This window comes from Pseudochaenichthys georgianus, chromosome 10, assembly GCF_902827115.2.
Source record: "Pseudochaenichthys georgianus chromosome 10, fPseGeo1.2, whole genome shotgun sequence".
Classification (NCBI taxonomy): Eukaryota; Metazoa; Chordata; class Actinopteri; order Perciformes; family Channichthyidae; genus Pseudochaenichthys; species Pseudochaenichthys georgianus.
The window spans coordinates 2197748-2218059 of NC_047512.1; the positions used below are offsets into that span (position 1 = coordinate 2197748).

General features: G+C 41.1%; 1 protein-coding gene across 1 annotated transcript; it reads left to right on the plus strand.

Annotated features, from left to right (window-relative positions):
• Window positions 1-359: 359 nt before the first annotated feature.
• LOC139434681 (zinc finger protein 675-like) lies at window positions 360-18501 on the plus strand. Its single transcript, XM_071204579.1, has 2 exons — window positions 360-412; window positions 17586-18501. The coding sequence occupies exons 1-2, from the start codon at window positions 380-382 to the stop codon at window positions 18366-18368; spliced, it is 816 nt and encodes a 271-aa protein (XP_071060680.1). The 5' UTR covers window positions 360-379; the 3' UTR covers window positions 18369-18501.
• Window positions 18502-20312: the final 1811 nt, after the last annotated feature.

Below are 20312 nucleotides of genomic sequence, written 5' to 3' on the forward strand. Positions count from 1 at the left end.
TTTATGTTACAGGATGAAGCCTCAGTTTTATTGACTTGTTGTCTTCTAGTTCTCTCCTGACTTACAGAGTCCTGGAGCTGTGAGTTTCTCCTCTTCAGAGAAGCAGCTTTATTAATGTCTCCTATTGTCTGCAGACAAAAGTAGCATTACATGGAAATATTCAAGCAAAGTAAAAGTACCTCTAAATAGTACTTAAGTACAGTACTTGAGTAAATGTACTTGGTTACTTCTCACCTCTGCTATGAACCTACGAAGTAGCTGTGGATTAGTTTGGTTTGTGTGTGTCGGTTTGTATTGAGTTGTCCTTGTTTTGTGTCAGCTGTAGTTGTGTTGATTATTTCAGAGCCCCACATGCCGGAGAAGGAGCACTGAGAGCAGCATGGAGGAGAACAAGGAGACTCCTGGAGCTCAGGTCAGTGTGCACTTCATCACAATATATTCCTAATTCCAGCGTTTCCACCAGGCGGGCGTCTTGCCGTCATTTGACGCCCTTATTCAGCTCGGAACGCCCTGGACTCGAGCCGAGGGCGTCCAGAAGAGTTTTTATCGCTTGAAATGAGGAAACAGGAGAAGGACATCCCTCTGCTGGAGGGGCAAAGGAGTCTGGTGGGATTCTTTTCACCGCCAGCAAAGCGTGTTCCTGTGCTAGTGGAGCACGCGCGTGAACTGCGAGCGCCGGAGCCTCGCAGCGGCGAAACTGAGGCTCTGGTAAACTGTGGTAACACGAAGAGCCGCTTGGGAGCCGAAAGAGCCGGCTCTTCTTAGTGAGCCGAGCCAAATGATCCGACTCACTAAAAAGAGCCGGGATTCCCATCACTAATACGTGAAGAGATGGTATCTGTAAGGGACGGCTCAATTCAACATTCACGTCCAGGGTTTCCCTCACAGAGCCTTCACTTGGGCCGCCCAGGTTTAACGGCCACCAAAGGATATTTCCCGACCCATTCATTATTATTTTTGTATCCGTCCGCGAGCACGACGCCATCTGCAATCGATTTACTAGTGGACAATGATCCCTCGCTGGCTGTACCTGTTCGCTCTGCTATCGCGTGGAGGGTCTGCTAACAAGCAGCCAACAGAAAGGTTCACGTTCACGTTGTTGCACCTCACGAATGCCTAACACTGTTATCCCCAAATGAAAGATCACAACCCGTTTGAAATATACAATATGAATGCACAATATGGTTAGATAGAGGTTAGAACGTTGTTGTCTACGATTCTTTAGTTGTCAGATCAAGTCTGAAATGTGACTTGCATCACAGCAGCTCCATGTGTAACATCAACATAGACACATAAGACAAACACAATACATGAGAAACAAACAACTAACATGTAACATAACAGCAGGACCAGTGAGAGCTGCTCAAAGAGCCTTCAGGCTGCATCTGATCTGAAAAACAGGCTCAGGGCTTAACAGGTTAACCAAATGTCTCTCATGCGGCTTTCACACCAGCGCTTTTCAGTTTCTAGCTCCGAGCGGGAGCTTTTCTGGTTCAGCTCCGGTTTCCCTTTTCAGCTCCCGCTCTGTTCACACCGCCCACTGGCGCCCAGAGCTGCCCTCGCTGCGTCATGACGTCACCGTTTACGTCGCTGATTTGCTCCCCAACGGCAGCTCACAACAACAACAACTGCGTCGGGTCGATGATCGTGTTGCTTTTAATCACACGAAGCCAGAATAAATTGAATAACGACTTCTCCAACCTTATACTTTGCTCCAGAGTGCCGTGGTTCATTGTTTATTAATGTGTTTCTGCAGCATTTACCGACCGCTGCAGTGCTGCTCTTCCACAGGAGTTTATTCTCCCGTTAGCTCCCGGTTAGCTCCCGTTAGCTCCCGGTTAGCTCACACTGCAGCGGCCGCTCTAAAGTATTCACTGTCCGACTCACACAAGCAGCTGATGCATATCCCTAGTTCCCCTTAGCCTAAGTGAATGTGTGTCAGTCTGAATTGACACTGTTTGGTATCACAACGCTGTTATGAAAGTTTCTCTGGTATAAAACGGGTGATGTTGGGCATAGCAACCGAAGCTAAACTGACTACTTGCATCCGATAGCTGCAATAATACAAAACAACACGTCTGCCTCTCTCCACATGATCGATAACAGTGAACGGATGGTCAAAGTAAGGTCACAAATAAACAGATCACACGGAAGCCTGGTTAGTGTTGCCTGACTTTATAAAGTGTGTTTATAGGCACTACTGCTTGTAGGCAGGCTGACAGTCGACCCATGGGAGGTGGCTTTAGTTTCCTGCACGCCTCGACGTAAGAGAGACGTAAGCGACGTCTCCTCTTAGCTCCAAAGCTCTTGCCTCTGGACCGACAATTTTTTGGAGCTGGAAATGAAGCGGATTCCGGAGCTAAGAGCCGGCGCAGCTCCGGTGTGAACTGGAACACCCGGCGCTTTTCAGGCTCTAGCTCCGAGCCGGAGCTGAAAAGGCGCTGGTGTGAAAGGGGCATAAGAGGACTGACTGGAGCACAAAGGATGCTTCAGGCTGACTTAGTGAATCTCCATCAGATGGTAGCAGTTCAGATTCTCTGTTGGAGCATGCTTTGGGTCCCAGGTGATGCTGGTGGACAGCCTCTCAGGTTAGTATGGTCTGTGGGATGCCCCTGTGGGTGCATCAGGAGAGAGGAGCTGGCTGTCCTGTCTGTGCTGTGGTGATTGGTGTTTGCAGTGATTGCAGTAACTCAGGGCACCTGGGTCTGGTGTCCTGCAGCTATTCAGAGCCTCTCTGCTCCTCTCTGGGCTCTCTCTGCTTTTCCCTACAGGCCCCTGGGTTTGTTGAGTATATGTTGTTGTTACTTTAGTTGCTTTACTTTGTGCACCTCAACACTCTCACACATACACATTCATGCAACCCTCACCCTGCATTTACCAGTGTGCGAAAAAGTACACGTCCCACCGTCCGGGACGTGTTATTTATAATATCGGACAAGTAGATCTTTCAATTGACTTGTCCGGTGGACAAGTGATGTTTTTCGCCCCGATTTATTGACAAATTATTGATACATTCAGTTTACAAAAGGCAGAACTCATTCGCAAATTGTCCGTGTCCGCCATTGTTCGTTTAGAAATGTTAGTTTCGGTTCTGCTTGTCGATTCCTAAGGAAATGCATCTCGCCGCTTTCTGTACAGTTAGACGGGGGCGGGGCGGGAAGTGTAGCACAGTGGCCGGGTTGGGAAGCAAAACTCGGTTCCGAGTAGGAAGGAAAAAATAACAATTGTCCGGTCCCAGGATTAAGAGTAGTGAGGACAGGAGGCGAGGCCGAGCCCCGCGGACCGCAGCGCTCTCTCTCTATGCTCCGTGTCAGCTGATCGCTGCACGGTGCAGCTCAGCGTCTATCTCTCTCTCTCTTTCTACACACAGCGGATCCGCTGCCTGTTTAACAGCCTCATCTTTGTCAAACTTTCTTATGTTCTTTCTCTAACACGTAATGAAGGTTATTAAGCGTTTTAGCTCCTGTGTCGTTAATATTGACCGCCATTTCCTTTATGAAGTGAAGCAGCCTCCCTGTCTGTGTCCTCGCGCTGTCCTCACATCCCCGGACCCCCAGACTCGGAGGAGCACAGGGATGTCATGTTAGTATTGTTTATGAAGCAGGGTATAGAAAGTACATTATTGAAATGAAAATACTATTTATTTACTTTTACAAACAGTGAGCAGCTGGGCAGCTGCAGCATGTGTATTGCAGGACATGTGCAAGCGTTTTTGAGTTGTAGAAAAGCGCTAGGCCTATAGGCTATAAATATAATAATAATAATAACTTATTTGTATAGCACCTTTCATACAGGGGATTGCAGTTCAAAGTGCTTTACATCAGTAAAAAACAAGACATACAATCAGTGTAAAACAAGCAGCAAGAGCAAAGCATAAAGTGGGATAAAATAATTAAAAATAAAAACATGGGGAATAAAACAGAGAAATAGTGCAATGTCAATCACAGAGAATAGTGCAGTATAATATTGTAAAATCAGTAAAATGCTTTGGTAAAGAGATTTGCTTTGGTAAAGAGCCTTTTAAAAATGCCTAATGTATTGGCTTCCCTAATATTGTTGGGTAACGTGGTTTACAAAGGCTGCATCGCCGATCTTCTTATGACTCTTTCTGGTGACCTCTAATAGACCTGCATCTGATGATCGCAGTGTTCTGGCGGGTGTGTAGTTCATTAGAGAGTCAGCAATGTAGCTGGGTCCTTGTCCATTTAGAGCTTTGTATATGAGGAGAAGCACCTTAAAATCAATTCTAAAAGTTACAGGAAGCCAGTGTAGAGTAGCTAAGACAGGACTAACGTGTTCCCTCCTTTTGGTATTCGTTAGTAGTCTAGCTGCAGAGTTTTGAATGAGCTGGAGTCTAGCTTTCTTGGGGAGACCAGTGAATAGTGCATTGCAGTAGTCTAGTCGGCTAGATATAAAAGCATGAATTAGCTTCTCTGCATCATTTTGATTTATGAATGGTCTTAACTTCGCTATGTTTCTGAGATGAAAGAAAGCTATTTTGGTCACTTTGTTTAAATGGGCGTTGAAGTTCAAATCTGAGTCCAGGATGACACTGAGACTTGTCACCTCCGGTTTTATCCAAGTGGTTAAACTTCCTAGATTATTTGTTAGCATCTCTCTTTTTGAGATAATAATAATGTATTATTATTATTATTATTATTATTATTATTATTAGGCCTATGTGTTGGACATGTGTGGTTGGACTCTGTCTCACAGGCAGGTTGCAGTGTTATATCAGAGGACACTGGGCCAGTTGTACATTCTCAAACTGCACCACTTAGAACTAACTAAACAATGCAGAGATTATTTTTAAATATTGTATTCAATAACCGTAAGAAATTAAACAATATGAAGTGATTTGTAAATAGGAATACAGATTTGACTTAATGTTTTCATAAATATATTTTTCTCCCAGTTTGTCATGGGACTTACTTTTACCCTCTCAAAGAACCGGAATCGAGAACCGAAAATAACCGGAATCGAAAAGCAGAACCGGAATCGTTAAAATCCAAACGATAACCAACCCTATATGTGATGCAGTAACATCTTACCGCTCACTTACGTTAGCGGTGTTGTAAAAACCGTGGGAAAATGTAAAATACGATGACGAAGAAGAAGATTCCAGTGGCCCCAATATTTGTCCATTCTGGACAACTGAAAAATGTATTCGGACAAGTACATTTCCAAACTCACTTGTCCATGGACAAGTACTCTCTAAAAACTTTTTCTCACACTGATTTACACGACTGATACCACTGACGTCCACACCTCATGCCTTACTTATTGCTGCACTTCATTTCATTTGGATTGTTTCCTTTAAATAAACATGTTTTGATAACCGTTGGCATGGTGCGTCTCCTTTTTGTTGTGGCCTTTTGAGCCAGGTCATAACAAATGGGGGCTCGTCCTACGGGTTATTGGGTTAAAAGTTAGTGTCGTGCTCAGAGCACATGGCGTCATTTGAGCAGCTAATTAGTTGAGGTGGTCCAGCTGTGTGCTGGCTCGGCGCTGCTATTTGGGGGACACATCATGTTTTTGGGTTTCAGGAAGCTTTAGTGTTTGACATGGCGTCAGGTTTTGTGTGCCAATCAGAAGGTAAGACGTTGCTGCTTGTTACGCTTTTGTAAAGAGTTTCCCCCGCTAGGCTTAAGTGGCGTTTCCCCCTGGGTTGCGTCTGTTTGTTTTCATAGTGTTGTGGCGATGTGGTTAGTGTCAGCTGTTTTCGGACAGCTGTCTCGGGGGCACATCCTCTGGTGTTGCCTGCGTGCAGGTCGCTCCATAAATCCGCCGGGTTGCAGTGCGTAATTACCCGCCGCAAGCCACATGAAGACGAGGTGAGATTAGGAAGATTTTGGTTGGGCAGTTGGGGGGGAAATCCTCTGTTGGGTTTTGTCTTTGCCCAGGCGTGTTGACAGTTTAATACTTTGCTTTCTGATTGGGGATAGGCAATAGATTATGGCCTCTTTGTCGGCGTTTGTGGATGCGCCCTCAGTATCTTTCTTGGATGATTGCCAGAAGGCGCAGTTGGTCGAAATAGCAGAGCATTATGAAGTTGCTGTTGTAGGGAGCAAGCGGAAACAGTGAGATTAAAGCTGTCATCTTTGTTTGAGCGGGGAGTGTTGCAGAAGAGCGAGTCTGGTGCGGCAGGGGTCGTGCCAGTAGTGGTTCAGACGGCTGGTTTGACATTCGAGCAGCAAAAGGAGCTTTTGGCCATGCAGTTTAATCAGACGTTGGAGTTGAGGATGGAGCAGGAGAAGTTGAGGGGTCAGCAGCAGGAGGCAGAGAAGCGTTTAGAGGTGGAGAAGGTGCTGGAGGTGGGAAAGATGAAATGTGAGAAGGTGCTGGAGGTGGAAAGATGACATTTGAGGTGGAATATGCTAGATTACGGCTGATTGGAGAGGGCAAGCTTGCTCCGGTGGAGGATGGTTCTGATAGGTCGGCACCAGGTAGTGGCGATATTATTTCTTACTTGCGGTTAGTGCCAAAGTTGAATGAGCGTGACCCTGACATTTTTTTTACTCTATTTGAACACATAGCAGAGGCAAGAAACTGGTCAGATTGGGACAAAGTGCTGTTACTTCAGTGTGTACTCACTGGGCGAGCACGGGAGGCTTATTCAGCTATTTGTGGCGAAGATGCTTTGGACTATGCTAGAGTAAAATCAGCAAGTCAGAAAGTCTCTGACAGGGTGACCAACAATCTTTGAGCAGATTTATGATTTCTAACAGGTGGAGCAGTTTTGCCGAAGTAACATACTGATACCGGTTAGTAGGGATGTAACAATACCAATAACTCACGGTACGATAATATCGCGATTAAATATATATATATATATAGATATGCTTTGGCCATGGGTGACAGCAGTGGGTCAAACTGTGCCTTTTCTCTCCACCACTTCAAAAACAATACAGTTTTTGCCAAGAAGGTGAGGCTTATTGACAGGGCGAGATATAAATATACTGTTGATTCTTGTCAATGTCTCTAGGTATGTACATGGAGCCCTGTAAATACGATGTCCTTTTGTGTTATCTGTTTTAGGTTCATGTTGAGAGAGAATTGTCAACGGGGGGGGGGGAGCACGGTCGTGAACTGTCAACGGGGGGCGCGACGCACGCTTGTGAACTGTTAGCGCCGTGTTATGCATGCCCACTGCACCTCGCGGGAGTGCGCACAGCGTAAAGCCAAAACTCACAGACATTTCAATGATTTGTACAGTTGGTTTTGGAAACGGTATAATTTCCTTTTTGGCAGAAACTTTGGCGCTGTTCAGAGTTTGTTCTAATCCGTCAAAATGACGGACTGCTTTCAGAGTTTTCCATCATTGTTTAAAAAAATTCGTCATAGACGGAAAATATTCGGTTAACGAGACCTCTGATTGAGACATTTATTTACCGCGATATTCAATATGTCGTTACATTCCTACTGGTTAGTAAAAACCACAAATTAATGCTTTGACAAGTCTGCAGACAGACGGCAGGCGAAAAACCTTGCGGGTTCTCTGAATGGAGATCGGCTAAGCTAACGCAGTATATGCTCTGACCGTCCACACTCACAACAACGGCCTACAGACATAAATAAACCAGCGACTGTATTCTCCATGACACAGACAGTCTGTGGTTTGTACTTGTTTAACTTCGGTTTAGTTTCTGAACATATATGAGGAGCTCTGAGTGCTAACACCTAACGGCTGATGTTGGTTTTGTGGTTCACATTGAAGATGACGTCATGGCTCCGCCTACACTGCGTTACTATGGTTACTGCTCCAGTTTCTAAACTGTATTGGAAACGCCGCATAAAGTGAGCCTGGCCTACCTATACCGTACTAAGCCGTGCGAGGCCCTGCAGTGGAAATGCGCCATAAGTGGATGTCATTGAACACTTTTACAAGAGTGGTCCCAGTGCTGTGGTTTGGACGAAAGCCTGACTGGAACACATCCAAACTGTTTTTTAACCTCTTAAACCCCACAGACTCGGTTCCGGGGCCAAAATCGCGTCATTTGCAGGAAACAACGTCTAAGGAACCTTCATATTTAATATCCATATAACGGGAAAAAACTAATTTAACTGATCTTTTTCATTTTTTTTCTCAAAAAACACACAATGCTAACACTGACCCTCTGAATTAGCCCAGAGCGAAAAATGCTAACCTATTACTACACCGAAAATCACTCCTAGCTCCCTTATTACTTATCCTAGCTGCACATCCAACACATCGTTTATGATCGTAAAGACATCTAACGTTGCCCACCTCAACACTGAAAGATACAAACTCGCGACATTATCAACAAAAACGTACATCAAAACATGTGGCGCAAGGTAGCCTAAAACGCTAACATGGCTTACCTTGGTTTTGTCTGGTCAAAACTGGTCTTCAATGGCATTAAAACGATGCTGTAGTTAATCCATAGGTTCATATCCAATGTGGCTGTGTCCCCTTTGAAATGTTCTGATAATCTATAAGCAATAAAACTGCAATTCCGTTTTCAAATATCAGAGCAGGCCATTCCTACGCTCTGTAGCAAGATTGAATGCGCGAAGACGCAACCTTTTTTTTAAACATGAGTGTGTGCGGGACGATTTCCCTTGGATTCTATTGGCTCTAACGGTCAGAAAGAGATGTCACGTGTCAAAATCGAAGAAGAGGTTTTTTTTGCTAACTCTGTCTAAAAAGGTCAAATATCACTTGTTTTGCATCAATCTTGATAAAGGGTACTTATTATATGTTGTACTTTGGATTCCTAAAGCTTTTAGTCTACTAACCCATCATCCAAGGTTAGTTTTCACTATACGTACAAAATATCTTTTGGACGGACACTATAATTTACAGTTTTTTACCATGTTCAATCTGAATTTTCTTTAAAATAAAAAAACATCTATATTGATTCTGACTTTTCTACATCCAACTCACACGTTTATCATTACTTTGAGAAAAAAGATTATTAATTTAACTCTTTTTAGAAGGGAAGATATGGTCATTTGTTCTGGGAATGTCATTTTCGAGCCTGAAACCTGAAAAACAGGCTTGGGGCTTAACAGGTTAAAGTATTTGTAGGACTATTTATATTTATATTTATATTTTTTTGTGTTGCATGGTTGAAAATGTTTCGTATCTTGTATTTTGAGGTGATACTGTGACACATAAATAAAAAACAAAACGGTTTTAATTAGGTCAACTAAAATATGCGTCACATCCTGCTACGGTCCCGCGCGAGCGCCTTTTCTTGGAGGCGAATAACCCCCGGCTCGATGAGAGAACTATGGATAAATCAAAGAAAAGTACCGGAGGAACACAGGATTTAATTCTGCGTGGACAGAGTTATATGCTTTCACAGCAAACGATGCTGGTTTACTGGTATGTTTGATATTTAGAGAGAAGTTGTCAACGGTGGTGCAGCCTTTACGTATCGAGGAACAACAAGGGAGAGGAAGACAGCTGACGATCGTCAGTCATATTTCAATGTAATTTATTTCAGGTTTTTTTTTTTTTATATTCCATGGAATGCTCTTAACGTCCCGATAGCAATGAATATATTAAATGCTTTGACAATAAATACATACAAAAATTAATCTCTGGAAGCCGTAGCGCTGTAAAAAGCACGATCAATCATCTGAGCTGGCCCGGCTAAAATAACTGGATGGCCTAACTGCCTGTCAGCCTTCCATCTGTGCACAAACGTATCTCGTGCCCTCATTGGTCATGTGCGCGTTCGTGTGTGTTGGAGGAGGGGCTCCAGTGTTTCCCCTAGGATGGAGTCATAGTAGCGGTGCTAAGGCACGTGGGCCCAGCATAATGTGAGCGTGGAGCACGTGGAATAAATGAAAAATCTCTACAAAAGGCAAATACAAAAACAGAAACGTATTGACATAGTTCATATACTTCAAAATAGCTTCAAATGTATTCATTATTGTATGAACATATTTGAATTGAAGGGTGGTCACATCCTCTAGGGGGGTCTGGGGGTATGCCCCCCCGGGAAGATTTTTTTGAACATTTTAAAGTAAAAGCTTCAATCTGGTGCACTTTGAGCACACAATTACTAGAGACCTGATCTAGGGGAACTCTAAAACACCCATATGAAAAAGATCGGTTTACATTTGAATAATCAAATAAGTATGTGAACATAACCAATAACCTACCATAGCCAATAACAAATAAATGTAGCTTATTTGATTTTTGTTGTTCATTCATATCTTATTTGACCTAGTTAACTTATTTTACTTAATTTATTTATTTATGCATATTTTTGTATCTCTCCAACTTTAAACGATATTTTTGGATTACTGTCCTATAGTATACATTGGAATGATTTCAAACCTGTTTTTATTTATCCTAATAATTATAAAGGAGTGCCTTGGAAATATGTGTTTACATAATTTGTGGTCAAAACGTTTGAGACCCACTGAGATAACTTAGACTAAAATTAACTAAACACAAATCTAAACACTCAAGAGTCCTTTACCTCACTGAGCCTCTCAGTCTGACAGGAGAGCTCTCCTCCACCCTGGTTGTAGAAACATCTACTTCTTATATCCGTTAGCGCTACAAGCACTAGATTCTAATAACAACAGCGCCGGTACCGGTGCTCCCTTTCCCTCGCTCGCTCTCTCGCTCGCACTTTGGCTGTGAGCTGCGGGCGCCTGATAAGCCAACATCCCCAACTTTCATCACTTACAGCGCATCGTACAGGGCAAATGAAAAGTGTAACCGGGGTGAAAAGGGTGTTACATTTACTTAATTATGAATGTTGTTACATCAAGGCCGAAAATTTGGATGAGCGCCAACGGACAAAAATGTTTTTTCCCTCCCAGAGCTACCAGCGCATCGCCCCCCAGATCTGGCGCCCAAGGCGACCGCCTGTTAATACCAAAAATCGGCCCTGCCTAGTACATACAGTGGCAATGTCTCAACATTTAGCAAAAATACACCTTTATTGAACATACAGTAACAAAAATACTACAAATCCACATAACAAACAATCAAAAAAGAAAAAGGGTCGCCACTTATTATAATTTAAGAATTACATTTTATTTTTTTTGGGTACTGGCTGGCGCCCCCTAGCAGCGGCGTGCATATTTCAGCAGCGGCGCTGCGCCGCCACTATTTGTATATAGGGGAAACACTGGGCTCTGTAAGAAAGTCTGAAGGAAGAGGCATATTTTTTCCGGTTGTGTACTTTCAAATTCTAGCGCACTTGAGCTGGTTTCTCCATTCTTACCTACCCTACCTTTAACTCTTTTTAGGGTGCAGCTATACGTTTTATTTATTTCAAAGTGGGCCCATTTTAATAATATTTTGTTTCTCTTCAAATGTGCAGAGGACTCCCCAAGTGCTGTGTTTAATTTATTTTACAGTAGGCCGGTGTATTATTTTTAATTCTCCTTATAAGAGTTCTTTGTTTCTTATTAGAGGTTAACAGTTTTATATCATGTAATAAATAGCCTAATAAATGCAAAAAACTGTAGTTTTCGTCTGATATAACAATAAAAAACTATGAAATATGTTTTGCGGCTCCAGACAAAAAAAATGTTTTGGAAAAAGGAGCAAAATGGCTCTTTTGGTCAAAAAGTTTGCAGACCCCTGCCCTAGTTGGAGCAATGGCATCTATAACATTTTCATTTTTGAATTAAAATGATCTACTAGCTCATTTACTGAGATGTTAGCAGGGGCAAGTGTGGAAGAAACATTCCGAGTAAACATTTCCCTAGTATTTTCAGTTAAATATCGCTTTGTGGTTACCTCTTTTTGAACATTTGTGTGAACAGAAATGGAGCTCTCAAAGGAATGATCAGAGAGCGCAACATCAGTCACCACAACCTCAGAGATATTCAGACCCTTTGTGATCCTTAAGTCTAGGGTGTGCCCCTTATTGTGAGCGGGCTCCGTCACATGCTGAGTCAGTCCATCGTTATCAAGACATAGTTATTTTGCAGGTCACCCCTGAAAAATAGATCTTTTGATCTCAAGGGGCTTCACCTGGTTTAAATAAAGGCTACAAACAAACAGCCCCTCTGTCCTGGGGGTTGTCAACGTGGATGTTAAAATCACCAACAATGCCACAAAAATACCTCAGTGACGTGGTTGAAATCTTGTCTCCAGAAAACAAAAAACTGAAACAAGCGGTATCATTGACTGTGTGTTTGATGTGGCTCTTTGCAGTAACATAGAAAACATGTGGCTCTTAACCTCTGACTGGTTGGACACCCAGTTTTTTTTTTTTAAATATTTGTCTCACTATACAGGTTCATTTTGATTGTTTGTTTTTGAAAAAAATATGCGTTCTTTTCATATAAGCTGCCCCTGAATATTCAGGGACTCCACTCAACCTTTGAGGTCAAGAGTGAGAATCCAGAGATCTTAGAATCTATCAAAGATGTTGATCTAATTATATTAACAGAAACATGGTGTAAAAATGATCTGCTCACTCACTGTCCTCCAGGTTATAATGAAGTCATGGTGCCCTCTATAAAATCAAAAAACATACGCAGGGCAGAACATCGGGGGGGATCTTGGTGTGGTATAAAGGAGATCTTTGCTGTCAGATCTCAGTAGTAAAACAAGGTAAATCACACATTTGGCTAAGGTTAGATCAAACCCTGGGCATAACTGACAGGAATCTATACGTGTGTGCTATTTATATACCCCCAGTAGATTCTCCTTATTTTGAAGAAGACATTTTTGAAACTCTCCATTCAGAAATCGCCTATTTTCAGGCCCAGGGAAATGTGCTTCTAACTGGAGATATGAACGGACGAACAGGAATTGAACCTGATGTCATAGAACCACAGGGCAGCCACCATGTATTTGGTGAGCCCCCCCTGTTTACCACACCAACCGTCAGCCATCGGAACAGCCCTGACTCTGAAGTCAATCAGAATGGCAAAGAGATAGTGCATCTCTGTCGGGCCTTAGGCCTGTACATAGTGAACGGGAGGTTCAGAGGGGACTCTTTAGGGAGATTCACATACCCCTCAACTCTAGGGTCTAGTGTAGTAGACTATGCAATCACTGACATGGTCCCCTCCACTATCAGTGCATTCACTGTCAGACAGCAATCCCCCTTTTCAGACCACAACCAAATCAATGTGTTCTTTAAACTCTCAGGTCCAATGAGTGACACAACAAGGGAACCCAGTAAGCTGTACACATTACATCCTACTTACAGATGGGCCCCAGACAGTGGAGACAAATTCACCATGGCCTTGAACTCACCTGATCTGATGAATGACATGTCACTATTTGACCAAAGTCAATATGTTCCTACCAAAGATGGTGTAAACATGGCCATTGATTATATCAATATGATATTTCAGAAGGCAGCTATTAAAGCTGACCTTATCAAAAAGCAGAAGCCTGTTGGCTGACACATGGTTTGACCAGGAATGCAAGACCATCAGAAAAGACCTGAGAAAAATAGCAAATGAAAAACATCAGCAACCAAAAAACCCAGCCTTACATATTAGATACAATGACGTTTTAAACAAATATAAATGTACAAAAAAGGAACAAAAAACAAAACTATACCCACATGAAACTTGAGGATATTGAGAAAGCCATTGATCAAAATCAATTCTGGGATCTGTGGAACAACTTCAACACAAAACAACCACAAGCATTACCCATCCAAAACGGTGACATCTGGAGAGAACATTTTGAAAGTTTGTACAAAGACATACCAATAAATCTAATGAATTCAGATCAATGTATTACAAAAGAGAAACTCCAAACATTAGAAGAAACTATTACAGACAACCAAAAGCCCCTTGATTTCCCAATTACTTGGGAAGAGTAGACACAATCTCTCCGGCCAAGGAAAGCTTGTGGCCCAGACAACATTAAAAACGAAATGCTCAGATGCAGCACCCCAGAGATGCAGGGTACAGTGTTAAAGCTGTTCAATATCGTATTGCAGTCAGGATGTTTTCCTGACATCTGGTACAAAGGGCTCATTTCCCCCATTCATAAGAGTGGAGACAAATCAGACCCTAATAACTACCGTGGCATCTGTGTCAGCAGCTGTCTGGGGAAATTATTCTGTAGCATTCTAAATAAAAGAATACAAGATTTCCTTAACCTGTTAAACCCCAAGACTGTTTTTCAGGTTTCAGGCTCGAAAATGACATTCCCAGAACAAATTAGTATAACTTCACCTCTAAAAGGTTTATATGAATAATTGTTGTTATCAAAGCAAGGTTACATATGTGAGTTGGATGTAGAAGTGTCAGAATCAATATAGATTTGTCTGTGTTAGAGTAAATTCAGATGGAACATAGCAAAAAAATGTAAATTCCTGTCTCCGCCTAAAGAAAACCCATTACTTATAGTGAAGACCAACCTTGAATGATGGGTTAGTAGCCTAAAAGCTTTAGGAATCCAAAGTATAACATATAATAAGTACCCTGTATCAAGATTGATGCAAAACAAGTGACATTTGACCTTTTTAGAGAGGTTTATGAAAATAAAGTCCAGGCGGAATAAGATTAGGGCACATTTGGTTCCATCAGTGCCATTTGACCTTTTTCAGGTACCAGACTATAGAAATCATTGCATTACATTGAATCATCACTATAGGTATTCATTCAACCCACACAAACAAAAATGTCTTAAAAAAATATAAAAAATATTCTTGTAAGTGTAGCTGTGTGGGTATGTGTAGGTGTGTATGTGTAAGTGTAGCTGTGTGTGTATGTAACTGTACCAACGCACTATACAATAAAACTACACTGTAGGTCATTGTGTGTAGGTGTACTTTCACAATAAAAAAAACGGAAACATAGGTAACATTTGACTCCAACTGGGGCAGATTTATTTCAAACATTTTACCAACACACTATAGGCATGTAAAAACAAACATTTTACCAACGTACTATACAATAAAACCACACTGTAGGTTTGTAAAAACAATAAACATTTTACCAACGTACTATACAATAAAACCACACTGTAGGTTTGTAAAAACAACAAATATTTTACCAACACACTATACAATAAAATCACACTCGGTATATAAAAACAAGTATTATTATTTTTAAATAAACACTCGCAAAATGTTATACCTACCTGAACTTTATACCTACCTGAATGTTCCCGTATTTAGGTCGTGCCACTCCCTGAAACAGTTCTTTTTGACAGTGAAGCACAGAGGGACCTGGCACTTCCTGCAGTACACAGTCCTGCTGGGGTCACACCTCATCTAACAAAGAGATTAGATTAATTCACTGGCTTATACTTATAGGATAATATTGGACTATAAATGAATAATATTACACCAAATAAATAAACACATGTATATTCATTCACTGGCCATTCATTTAGAAAATGTAACTCCAAAAAGACAAGTAACACCATTTAGCATTTTGCCTAATCATTCCTGTAGCTTCTTGGCTAAGCTAACACTGTGATGCAGTTCCACCAAACACATAAGTAATATATAAAAAGGATAATATTGGACTATAAATGAATAATATTACACCAAATAAATAAGTAAACACACATATATATATATATTCATTCACTGGCCATTCATTTAGAAAATGTAACTCCAAAAAGACAAGTAACACTATTTAGCATTTCGGCTAATAATTCCTGTTGGCTAAGCTAACACTGATGCAGTTCCACCAAACACAAAAGTAATATAAAAAGGATAATATTGGACAATAAATGAATAATATTACGCCAAATAAATAAGTAAACACATATATATATTCATTCACTGGCCATTCATTTAGAAAATGTAACTCCAAAAAGACAAGTAACACTATTTAGCATTTTGCCTAATCTTGGCTAAGCTAGCACTGTGACGCAGTTTCACCAAACACATAAGTAATATATAAAAACAGAGAGATTACATACCTGGTGTAGAAGTTCAACATCCGAGTCACTACTGTCCGGATCCAGGTCTGGCTGGAGGAGATCTTCATCATCCGACGAAGAGTAATCTGGTATGATCAAAGCTATCGTCAGCTAGCATCTCTAGCACCTGCTCGGTGGTGAAGCTCTCCCTTCTGGCTGCGTAATGCGTAATGGAGCCGGAGTGGGCGTAGTTTATACTAGGATCATATCTTTGGAACCCATTGGTCGATTTGGGTGATTGACACCTTTTCTGAACCGTTGGAGCCAATAGAATCGAGTGACAGTTAGTAAGTCCCGCTAAACACTTATGTCAAGTAGAGAGAGGTTTGCGTAAACGGCATTAGCTCGGAACTGCGAAACTTTGTACCTACTCTGCTGCCATGAATGTAATGATAGATTATCAGGAACAATTCTAAAGTGACTAAGAGACATTGGATTAACCTTAAGCAGCGTTTTTATTCCCTTGAACAAGAGCTTTGATCACAAAACAGCAACGGAAAGACATAATTATTGTTATGGTTTTGAAAACTGTTGTTTTTTTTCTTCTCTATTCTGGCTGCTAGCTCAGTGAGTTTGTGTCCTACAGTGATGATACTTATAACAAAAATAATCTGTGGAGTATCAGCTTTCAGATGATATGTAGTTTGTGCAGAAAATATTAAGTTTTAATGATGGTTTTTGCTAGTTAGCACCGGAAGTAGCATCTGCCCGTTTTAGCTTAGGGCTAATGCTAACGTCTCTTGTGAGACTTGTGTTTTGTTTCTGTAAAAATGGTTCATATTGTCAGTTAGCTGAGATTCTTCTCGTTAATCTGGTATAACACATTAATAGGTTTTTAAATATTAAGATGCCCTGAGACACAGTGTTGTGAAAGAAAAACCCAGGGTCCCCGTCGGCGGGAACCTTCGGGCTTAACAGGTTAACCAACAATCCATATTGAGTAAAAATCTAATTGGCTTCCTCCCAAAACACCGCACCACCGACCATGTGTATACCCTTCATACTTTGGTTAACAAACATGTACACCAAACACAAAATGTTAAGATATTCACTTGTTTCATTGATTTCAATAAAGCTTTCGACTCCATTTGGCACGAAGGGCTCTATTAGAGCACTTTTACCAATTCCACTCTGGTTTGTGTTGCTTCCCTTTGGTTCCCCTAGCCCAGTAGGGAACGTAATAGTGTGTATAGACGTGCACGTGGTTAAAACGTAGCTGGCTGAAATGTCCCTAAAATGAAGTCCGTGTTTGAAATGTATCTCAAATAATGTATGTATTTCCCCACATAAACATAACAGTCTGTAATGAAATGGCTGTCTCCTGTGCGCTCCACTTACTACTTTCTCCTGCGAACGAGATACTTTCTCTCTTTTTTTTTTTCTTTCATTGCCCTCTAGGGGCTTCGTACAATGCAAATATTTTTTTTAAAAAGTAAAGTCCTTTCGAGTCATCTGTCTCACGCCTAAGTCAAGTCTCAAGTCATGAATACGAAGTCAAGTCGAGTCTTTTATCAATGTTAGTCAAGCAAGTCTCAAGTCAAAAAATATGCGAGTCCCCCACCTCTGGTATATACTTTGGTTAGAGTATTACTGTATCAAATATAATAAACACAAACAGTTGATAAGTAGTATTTTGTTAACTCAAGGTTTATATTAAGTGAGTTTTTATTGTGTTAACTTGTGTATTTATGCTTTTTAGATTGACTTTACCTCTTTCTCTGTCCGTCTGTTCTAGAAACCGAAAGGAAGAGAGAGACGTCACAGCTGTCAGCAATGTGACAAATCCTTTACAACATCTGGACATTTAAAGAGCCACCTGCATATTCACACTGGAGAAAAACCTTACAGCTGTGCAGAGTGTGGGAAAACTTTCACTACATCAAGTAATCTCAAATCACATCACCATATTCACACTGGAGAAAAACCGTATAGCTGTGAAGAATGTGGGAAAACGTTCACTCAATCAGGTGCTCTCACATCACATCAACGTATTCATACTGGAGAAAAACCTTACAGGTGTGAAGAGTGTGGGACAACTTTCAGTAGGTCAGGTGATCTCGCATCACATCAACGTATTCATACTGGAGAAAAACCGTACTGGTGTGAAGAGTGTGGGAAAACTTTCACTCAATCAAGTAGTCTCAAAACACATCACCTTATTCACACTGGAGAAAAACCGTACTGGTGTGAAGAGTGTGGGAAAACTTTCACTCAATCAAGTAGTCTCAAAACACATCACCTTATTCACACTGGAGGAAAACCGTACTGGTGTGAAGAGTGTGGGAAAACGTTCACTACATCAGGTGCTCTTAAATCACATCAACATATTCATACTGGAGAAAAACCTTACAGCTGTGAAGAGTGTGGGACAACTTTCACTACATTAGGTGGTCTCAAAACACATCAACGTATTCACACTGGAGAAAAACCATACAGCTGTGAAGAGTGTGGGAAAACGTTCACTAGATCAGATGTTCTCAAATCACATCTTCGTGTTCATACACTCTTAAAACCATAGTGGTGTTAAGAGTGTGGGAAAACTTTTTCGTAAAGTATTCACCTTAAAGTCCAGAGCGAGTTTCACTGTTCATTAATCTGCCGAGTAGTTTCTCCAATAATCTGCTTGTTTAATAAAATGTTGTGACTTTAAACTTTGATTGGGATGTTTTTTATAGTTCCTGTTGAGTTAGCAGTCTGTTCTGGTCTAAAAGAACCAAGGATTCATGTATCTAGAACACATTTACGATGTTTTCAGTTTGATCCTATTGTTAAAATGATCAGACTACCAAAAATAAAATGGCCTTAGAAACAGACTCGCAACCCTGCATATCTGTTGTGTTTTGCAGCATATTATAAACATGTCATTCCCTTATACCACAGGTTGTGTAGTGATGTATTTGAGGTGTACTGTCAAATAAAATCTAATTTTATTTATAAAGCAAGTTTAAAAGCGATTTTTGGTCGGGCCAAAGTGCTGTACATGTAATAAATACTACAATCACATAAAAACACATTACTACAATCACAATAAATTACAACAGATATATAAAAAAACACAGGGACATGTCAGGAGTCGTGCTCCGCTCTGACTAAAAGGCCAGGGAGAAGAAGTGTGTTTTAAGAGTAGATTTAAAAACCCCTAGGTGTGAGAGAAACTTCTGCTCCCGAACCCAATAACGCACATAGCTGTTGTTTATTTATATCACACACACACACGTAGTTCTTCTTCTCTGTTTTCCGGTTGTTGCTTGTTTTGAATGACGAATACACACTACCGCTGCCTGCTGGTAAGGAGAGTTATTGCCACTCACGCATGCGCAGTTCGTACGTGCTCGGCTGAAGTCTGGCTCCAGTGCAACACATGGCCAACACGCAGGAGAACACGCTGACGCAGCAGCGTGAGCAGAGATAGACTGCGCAAAATATACAGATAGCAGGAGACAGAGGACAGCCACGGTCAGATAGCAGGAGACAGAGGACAGCCACCAGGAGACAGAGGACAGCCACGGTCAGATAGCAGGAGACAGAGGACAGCCACGGTCAGATAGCAGGAGACAGAGGACAGCCACGGTCAGATAGGAAGAGACAGAGGACAGCCATGGTCAGATAGGAAAACATTCAGGAGCTATCTGGATCAGTCTTATGCGACAATGGAAACTGAACTAAAGAGAACATTTTAAACTTTAGCAGTCTGCGTGATCTGCCTGTAGGGAGGGGCGGGCCGGCCCTGCGAGTAAAGTAACGAGTAAAGTAACGAATTACTTTATGTAGATAGTAACGAAGTAGTGTAATATATTACTTTTTTTTAAAGTAATATGTAATATATTACTTTTTTTTAGTAACGACCCCATCTCTGGAAAACACTAACATTTTCCCATGCACAGAATATTAATATTTCCTTCACAGATCCACCCTTTTATCAATTTATTGATAACCAATTAACATTAGTCTAAGAATATTTCAGTCACTACTTAAATCAAATAAAACGTCCTCAGAGTTGTGTGGATTTCTCATTACATTAATCATATCAAAAGCAGAATAAGATTGGAACAGTCCATCACAATGGTCAATCAATCAATCAATCAATCAATGTTTATTTATATAGCCCAATATCACACATGTTACATTTGTCTCAGTGGTCTTCACAGTTTGTACAGAATATCAGTATGACAATACGACACCCTCTGTCCTTAGACCCTCACATCGTACAAGGAAAAACTTCCAAAGAAAACCCAGTTTAAATGGGAGAAACCTCAGGGAGAGCAACAGAGGATGGTTGATACAGACAACCATAATAGAAAAAAATCATCTTTCTTCAGTGTTTGATTTCTTTTATCAAAAAGGCACAATAATAACACATGCAATACAAAAATATAATAGTAAAATATATGTTTCAAAAACAAGATCTTTTATCATTTATCACTCAGTTAATCTCATTCATCAAACACAAATTCAACTTACA